Below are 8,596 nucleotides of genomic sequence, written 5' to 3' on the forward strand. Positions count from 1 at the left end.
CTGTAGTTCCATATATTTTTGAATATTATTTTAATATTGTTAAAATAAAATTTATTCAAAAATAGCAAGTTTTATAGCCTAGGCTTTTCTCATTTTCAAGTATTAAATTATGAGTTGAGATTGTCTGTCCAGATAACAATGATAACATACAAAATCCTGAAAATAATACTCCCACTACTTGATGATTTCACAAAAACGCCTTTTCTCATCGCTTGTAATTAGTCCTTCATGAGTGTTAAATTGGAAATAGCAAAAACCGGGTTTGCTCCTATCCATTTCAATTGGGGGGGGGGGGGGGGGGGGTGAAAGTGGGAAAAAAGTCAATAAGACAAAAGAGGAGGGTGAGTAGAGTTTTTTCTGTTGATAACCGATCAGTCATAATCGGTTTCACGGTTTTTCTTTCAATTTCTAAATCCATTCTTTGAAAAGGAAAATTATAAAAATAAGAATCCGCCAAACAAGACGAAGAGAAAGAAGAAGGAGAAGAAGAAGAAGAAGAAGCTTAGCATGGGAATAGCTGTATTTCAGAGAAGACGAAGAAGCAGGAGACTCTGGATTTCAGGCGAACCTCCTACGTTCTACCACTCTTCACTTAATTACTACTTAATCTAAACAAAAACCAGTTCCCCTTATCCTCTTTTCTCCTTTTTTTTTTTTTTTTCTCTCTCAGAACTCAATTCAATACCTCTTCCATATTCAGGTTCGTTCATTTCGATTTCTTGTTCACTCTTATGGTACTTGCTGTAATTGCTTCCTTTTCAGAGATACGTTGGATCTTCTTCTTCTTTATAAGTGTGCTTCTAGAAACTTGTAGAAGCAGATTCTTACTGTGTGATCTCAATCTGAATTTTCATTCAATTGTATTTGTATTTTCTACTGTTTTCGTCTCAAAGAACTGCTTTTCGATGACTTTTTTTGGTTTAGGAATTCCAGTACAGAAAAAGGAAAATGGATACGACGTCGTCTATAAGATCCGTCGATCAGGCCGTCGAGGAGATCATGAGAATTCACAGATCGTTGCCGCCGAGACCAGGACTGGACGAGGTGGAGGCCGCTAAGGCATTGATTCTAAACGTGGACAAAGAAGACCAGTCCAGACTCGAAGCCATTTCTAGGCAAACCAAAAGCCCTGATGTACCAGAAGAGCTATTTATTATCTTGCAAGAGATGCAGAAGAATTCGGTTTACTTCCAAAGCAGAGAGCAGAAGAGGGAGGCCTTGAAATTGCTCGATCTCGAAAATATTCACGCTCTATTCGATGAATATATCCAGAGAGCTTCCAAATGCTTGCCTCCTTCTTCTGCTTCTTCTCCTTCTATTTCGTCTACTTATGCTAATGGCTCTGCTTCCACAGTTTCCAGTAGTGGTTTCTCTACATCTAGTTTGGCGGCTTCTTCTATTGGTAAATCATCTATTACTGCATCGCCGAACGTGTACTATTCTGAGCAAAATCCTATGAGGACGACAGAATTGTTTACCAGAGATGATAGCTATGTGAAGAAAGCTAAGTCGTCATTTTACTCTGATGGAATTAGTGGAGGAACTAAGCCTCAGATAGTGGATTCCACTCTAAAGACTACTGCAACTAATTCAAGTGAGTTTGATTCTTTTCAGTTTCTTTATTTATTTCCGTTCTGTTTGATTCTTTTTATTGTAGTTCAAAATGCTTGCTTTACGACCATTCTGGGGATTCTTCTGAATTATTGGCAATTTAGTTACTCTGCACGGTCGGCCTAATATTAATGATGACTGCTGTAGTTTCTGATTTTCATTCCTTGCTGTATAACTTTTGCAGGTCAAGATGGTGATAAGTTGAGTCTAATAAAGCTTGCTAGTTTAATTGAAGTCTCTGCCAAGAAAGGCACTCGAGATCTCAATCTCCAAAACAAGTTGATGGATCAGATTGAATGGCTACCTGACTCAATTGGCAAGTTGTCAAACTTGGTTTCCTTGGACTTGTCAGAGAACAGGATTGTCGCCCTGCCAGCCACTATTGGAGGACTTTCTTCTTTGACAAAGTTGGATTTGCATTCCAACAGGATTTCTGAACTCCCAGAATCTATTGGAGATCTTCTTAGCCTAGTCTTTTTGGACCTCAGGGCTAACCAGTTATCATCTCTGCCTGCTACATTTAGCAGATTGGTACGCCTTCAGGAACTTGATTTGAGCTCAAATCGTCTATCTTCACTTCCAGAATCTATTGGTTCACTCATTAGCCTGAAGAAATTAAACGTGGAGACGAATGACATTGAAGAAATTCCACACACCATTGGTCGCTGTTCTTCACTAACGGAGATTCGTGCAGATTATAACAGGCTTAAGGCGCTCCCAGAAGCTGTAGGAAAGATAGAAACCCTAGAGTTTCTGTCTGTCCGTTATAATAACATCAAACAATTACCTACAACTATGTCATCTCTATTAAACCTGAAGGAGCTCGATGTGAGTTTCAATGAGCTTGAGTCAGTGCCTGAGAGCTTGTGTTTCGCTACCTCGCTTGTGAAGATGAATGTAGGAAACAATTTTGCTGATCTACAATATCTACCAAGGTCTATTGGGAACCTTGAGAATCTGGAAGAGTTGGACATTAGCAATAACCAGATACGAGTCCTTCCAGACTCTTTCAGGATGCTCACACGTCTACGTGTCCTACGTGCAGAAGAAAATCCTTTAGAAGTGCCACCAAGACATATAGCTGAAAAAGGTGCCCAGGTAAAGAATCATTCAACTTTTAAGTTTTGAAGTAGAATATTATTTGTTTTACCTCAGTTCTAATTCATTTTTCCATTCTTGGTTTCCTCAGGCAGTTGTTCAGTACATGGCCGAACTTTTTGAGAAGAGGAATGTTAAAACACAGCCTACAAAGCAGAAAAAGAGCTGGGCGCAGATCTGCTTCTTTTCTTCAAAGTCTAACAAAAGGAAGCGCAATAGCATGGACTATGTGAAAGCTTGAGTTGCAAGAATTGTAAAACGATACGTAACACGACTTTTACGTTGGTAAGTTGGTGATACACTTCATCCTTTCCAACTTATTAACAGTTCAAATCATGTAATTCTGTTACTGCACAAAAACTAAGGCAGGTCTTTTCAAATCATTGTGGTCAGCTGTCTTTGTCAGTATGTATCTCTAGATAATGGTTAGGCTGGCTTATAAAAGAAAGAAGGGCAGAGAGGGGGTGGGTTGTCAGCATAATTGAAATAAATGGCAGCTATTACTGAGCCAGATTTTGGGGTCACACTGCGACATACTCATGTGCTTTTGTTTTGTTTTGTTTTTCTTTTCTCGGTATCTTACAGGGTTTTAGCAGTTGTAAAGGAGAGAGATCTCAGTGCAACAGAAAAGAAAACATCAAAAAGGGGACTCGGTTTGTAAAACATAGCTCTTACTCTTTCTCCTCAATTGTAGATTTACTTTTTTTTTTTTTTTTTTTTTTTTTTTTTTTTTTTATATAATTGGTTCAATTTTACTCCATTTGTATCTGCTGTTCTTGAACTGTAATGAGGTGTATAATTCAACCGGCTAGATAGGAGGGGAAGAATATACTGCTCTGTATGTCCATTGTCCATCATTGTTGTATGAAGTATAACTTTTCATTTTCATCATTTCAATAGAATCTCTTTCTTTTCAACAGATTTTAGATTCTATAGAATTTATCAGAATCTGTGTTGTCTTTTTAGTGTCTGAAGACTGAACATATAGTAAAATCTGCATCTATATGGTCAACTTTTCCATGTCTTAACTGTCGGTTCGCACCTGATGTAAGCAGTGACATTACAATTATGAATTTTCGGTTTTTTATGCTTTACCAGCTGATATGACATTACGTTCGCGGCGGAAGAGAGTCATGCTGAGGTATTTACGTAGTCATTTTGATTTTAGAGTTTGAATTGGTGAAAAAAAAAAAAAAAAAAAAGCCACAAGAAAAATCAGATGTTGATTCATTTCTTCTATCTCGCGTTTTATAATTTATTTAGCCCCAACTTGTATCTGATATTCCCTCTAGAACAATGAATGCTTATTTTATTTGTCTGTATTCAACATATGTTCGGAAAGCATTTACATGTGCATGGCCTCGCTGGACTTTATATTATTTATCATGTTTTATTTAAATAATAATGGCAAATGAATGTAGAGAATTTTTATTGTGGCATCATTATCCAATAAATGGATATATATATATATATATATATATATATAATTAGTATCATATGGGTTATTTATTTATTTATTTATTTTGATTTCTCATGAGGTATATCCACTCCCTTTTTTGATTAATTTTGTTTTGGTTGGTTCACATAACTTTTCAGATAGAGAAAAAACAATTGTTAGGTAGCTAAAGTTAGATCCTACTTAACATTTGTCCCTTTATTTTTAAGAAATTACTCTAAAGTTCTTAACATTTGCTTAACTCGCTATTAGATCCTTCTGCATTTGCTTAAATTCACTATTAGATACTTATGTTTAAAAAGTCAGATACTTTTGTTTTTATCTTAACTTTAAAGGTAAAAGGAGGGCAAAGGTTTCACCTTTGTGTTTGTTCTTTTAACTTTCCCATTTCATGTCTTTTGGTTTGCTTTAACAATTTCCTTTTTAAAATGAATGCATGTGTAAAAGTTTGATATTAGAGTCGATCACATCATATAAATTTACATTGTAGCCATTTCTTTATCTTTGCTGATGAAATTACAGAAAGAAATGCAACAATCAAATTTCATCACTTCAAAGGTTTCTACATCAATTCTCTCTTCCAATTCATAAAAGTAAGAAACTCAAGTTCTCTACCTGTGGTTAGTTGAAACTCGAAACATGAACTCTGCTTTTGCCTGACAGAAAAACTATGCCTGTAAGAAACACAGACAATACAAACTTACGAGATGGAATAGAGTTGCGGTAAATGACACATTAAGGAGATAAAACCACAAGAAGCTCCGATGTCTATGCAAAATTCTCATTTGCTAATCATTCTTGACTCAGGTCATTAATGATTACAATGCATCAACCTTAAAGATCTACCGCAAAAGATTCAACCTCTGTAGCCTTGCAGAATCTGCATCCTTAACAGACATAAGATTGATTTTATTTTTAGCATCTTCATCTCGAAACCAAACACATTGCATGAGATGCACCAACAGCGACAGACAACACGTTATGGGGTCCCAAGCCATCATCCTCCATTAGAAACTTGACCTGAACAGGACATATACAACTTCTGCCAGACCAGGAACACCTAATTGAGAGTCTCTGGCATTTCCCCACATATACAACTTCCCTTTTTCTGCTCAAAATAAAAAACAGCAGTTTATAACGACATCAAAATAAAATAAAATAAAAATTCTGCTTCAGGAACTTCAACGCAAAGCGAGTGCAATTCCTTAAACTTGTCCCAATTCTGCAACTAGCAACCGACTTCAACACAACTAAATCTTAAGATGTAAAATTTCAGTCTGACCAATCTATGTCTGATGAAGATAAATGAAAGCACAGTACTTCAAATTTTCACCATACGGTAAGATAATATCAACTAATAGAATATGTTAGAAGTAAAGGGAAAAGGCTACTTAGATCACATGAATCTTACCAATTACAGCTGCTGAAGATGAACCTCCACAAGCAATATAAACAAAACGTTGATCAGCTAAAGAATCAATTACTGTTGGTGTTTTCTGGTTTTCAATTGAAGGGTGGCCCAGCTGGCCATGTCCACCAAAGCCCCATGAAAGAACTTTCCCCTAATCTGATATAATGAGCAAGAAGGAATCACAAAAGTATTAAATTATGCTAGACAATCAAAAGGGAGCAGAAAGAATAAAAGTCAAATTGAGAAGAAAAGAAGTAGACGAAAAATTTTGGACTTCTTGCTTTACTAATGAGATTTTGCAGTCATTTACTAGTTAAAGCAAGAGAATGATATCCATCAGTTGCTATCTGAATGATACGAACCCCTTCAAGACTAGGAATCGGTTTTGGTTTCCAACCACCAACCTTGTCGCCTCTTCCAAGCTCATAGTTTGAATTTGCTGAGCAAAAAGATAAAAATGCTATAATTAGACTTATTTATTCAGTATCATAAAAAATGTGAAGCAAATACAAATTTATTCCAGCTCTGAAAGTAGCAAAGCATCAACAGATCGCGGCAGTTAACATTCATTATTCATATATTAGATCTTAAAAATTTTCTGCCTCGATTTAGATAAAAAAAAAAAAAAAAATCCTCACAGCAGCATGTTGTTTATCTATAAGTAATGCATTTCCTTCCTTTTTTTTAAAAATGAATGATTGCTTTTCTACTAACTAAATCCAAAAATTTAAATTGTACCTAAAAAATGAAAGACCTCGAAGAAGTGCATATACACATTGACATATACACACATTGACATAAATTAGCTACTCTCAAGGGGCTTAAACTTATGCCCTTACGGTTGCAAGCCCAAGAATTTTATTTTTGCGCACCCCCCTTCCACCCCGCGCCCCCCCCCCCCCCCCCCCCCCAAAAAAAAAAACTATATATTTTGAAGTGAAGTGCACATTAAGAACAGGGCATTTGCCACAAAAAAATCACTCACTGAAGCAAATAATGCCTAGGATAATATTTGATCCATTGACAAGAGTCAAGATCAAGAATCTAAGGCATAATTCATAATCAAGAAAGCAACATTTCAAAATATAGAGACAAAAAGAAAGAAAAGGAAGAGGAAGAAGAAAATGACTTAATAAGAAACGTTGCAACCCACATAAAAAACATATATACAATTTACAGCAAATAAGTTGTGATTTTGAAAGTCAGCAATTGACTTGTAAGGTGGGAAGTTTCTTATCCTTGCCCATCATCTTTCCACCCTTCCCCAAAGTTATTGGAAGCAATTGGAAAAAGGAAAAAACATTCTCCACAATAAGATAGCTATGCTATTTACAGAAAACAAGATGACTGTAAGGACATGATATTATTTCACCATGGAGAAAAAATGATCCAATCAATTGGAAATTCAATCTACACTAACCTTTTTTATTTTTGCAAGAATTTGAATCAACAGTTAGTGCCTGATATTTTCTTCAAAATTAAATCAAATACTTGAATCTATATTGCAATACAGAAAAGGAAAAAGAACATAAAGTTCACGCAAAAGGAAGTAATATCCTTACCTCCCCAATTCCAAATCTGCCCATCTTCCGTCAGTGCCATTGTACAGATACCACCACAGGAAACAGTAGCAACAGGAACAGGCAATGCTTTGACTTTGGAAGGGATGCTAAGTCCACCACCTTCATTTGGGCCCGCCCAGGGCCAAGGCCCAACCTACCATCACCTTCATCTCATCCCCATGTATAAAGTTCCCCTACATCCAAATGATTGCTGAAATCAACAGAGAGAAGCATTGCCAAATTGCCACTATAAAAGCCATGGCCATTTCTTGCCTAACAGGTAAACTTTGAGTTTGTGTGGAACTATATCCTAATTCCTAAGGTTCGCATAGAAAATTAGAATACTTATTTTCAGTACATGAACAAGAAAAGATTAACTAACCTGATTCAGTAACAGCAGCAGTATGTGTGCCACTAGTGGCAATATGCTTTGTTTCCCCATTCCAAGCGCCTTCAACTAATCTAGGAAGCAGCTCTGTGATAAACAGAATGTCCCAGTGCACCAAAACCACCATAACCCCTGCAAGCTTCAATTTTAATGACACAACACTATCAAGTTATGTATACCGACTTCCTAGTCAGGTCAATATAGTGAAATAGATACTTGCAACTCGTCAATAACAATACATGCAATGTCCTAGTGTCAAGCATTACTTGCATAAACATCAGAACTTCCAATGGATTTCTTCGTAGAGTAAAAAAATCAGAACTTTATATGGAGTTAAAAAAAATTATTTTACAATTCAAGTTCATAAAAAGGGCGCTATTAGAAGTACTAACAATGAAAAGACCTGGCCTAAGGAAGTGAGGGCGACAGAATGGATACCGCCCAAAGCAATACAACAAACGTTATCCAAATTAGGGTTTAGCGTAGGAACAAACGCAGGATTCTTGTGTCCAAAGCCCAAACGTCCCCATCCTCTTTTCCCCAAATCCATAAATTACCATCTATAAGCAATGCACATTGGAATAATCCACAAGAAATTCCCACTTCAATCACTTGTTGTTTGTTATCTTTGAGAAGAAGTTGGCCTGGGGTTGGAGAGAGCCTAAAAGAGGACGGTAATACCTGAAGATTGGCCACTGGAGCTGGGTATAGTCGTACTTCTTCGATGCCGCCACCAAGCTGGCCAGAAGCACCTTTTCCCCACGAGAGGAGCTGTAGTGTCACGACGTCCGGTTCTGGTCCTTGATTTCTGGGCTTTCGTAGAGAATGGGCACCTTCTTTCTGGCGGCGGACGATGAGGAGAAGTGGCGGCCGAGGATGCTGTGAGACGGCGGCTAAGACGTGTCATTTCTCAATTTTGTTGACCCAACTTTTTTGGTTTTAATAAATGGGTTAAGAATTTGAATCTTTAAATCTTTGTTTATTTATTTTTTTAATAAAATACTAATTTCAATGCAAACGCTGTCGTTTCCACCCCCACTTCCTTGATAAGGCTTAAAAAGCGCTCTCTC

At 36.8% G+C, this 8,596-nt stretch overlaps 1 protein-coding gene and 1 pseudogene across 2 annotated transcripts; one reads left to right on the forward strand and one right to left on the reverse strand.

Annotated features, from left to right (window-relative positions):
* Positions 1-322: 322 nt before the first annotated feature.
* On the forward strand, positions 323-3,628 carry LOC105628593 (plant intracellular Ras-group-related LRR protein 4). Its single transcript, XM_012210042.4, has 5 exons — positions 323-700; positions 925-1,594; positions 1,796-2,709; positions 2,801-2,994; positions 3,295-3,628. Exons 2-4 carry the CDS (start codon positions 949-951, stop codon positions 2,948-2,950), a joined length of 1,710 nt encoding a protein of 569 aa, XP_012065432.1. The 5' UTR covers positions 323-700; positions 925-948; the 3' UTR covers positions 2,951-2,994; positions 3,295-3,628.
* Positions 3,629-4,681: 1,053 nt separating this feature from the next.
* Positions 4,682-8,565, reverse strand: LOC105628592 (RCC1 domain-containing protein RUG3, mitochondrial-like; annotated as a pseudogene). The gene is made up of 6 exons (XR_016320417.1): positions 8,208-8,565; positions 7,521-7,658; positions 7,139-7,332; positions 5,887-6,015; positions 5,577-5,732; positions 4,682-5,273 (listed from the first exon to the last, which is right to left on the reverse strand). The product of XR_016320417.1 is annotated as an RCC1 domain-containing protein RUG3, mitochondrial-like (transcript).
* Between the last annotated feature and the right edge of the window lie 31 nt (positions 8,566-8,596).

Source organism: Jatropha curcas, chromosome 4, assembly GCF_041381405.1.
Source record: "Jatropha curcas cultivar XTBG-Jc1 chromosome 4, XTBG_Jcur_1.0, whole genome shotgun sequence".
Lineage (NCBI taxonomy): Eukaryota > Viridiplantae > Streptophyta > Magnoliopsida > Malpighiales > Euphorbiaceae > Jatropha > Jatropha curcas.

Excerpts from the sequence above, each read along its gene's own strand:
- LOC105628593 (XM_012210042.4), top strand. The coding sequence starts at position 949 with ATGGATACGACGTCGTCTATAAGATCCGTCGATCAGGCCGTCGAGGAG. Across the intron at positions 1,595-1,795 it reads GACTACTGCAACTAATTCAA|GTCAAGATGGTGATAAGTTG; the intron begins GTGAGTTTGATT and ends TAACTTTTGCAG. Across the intron at positions 2,710-2,800 it reads TAGCTGAAAAAGGTGCCCAG|GCAGTTGTTCAGTACATGGC; the intron begins GTAAAGAATCAT and ends TGGTTTCCTCAG.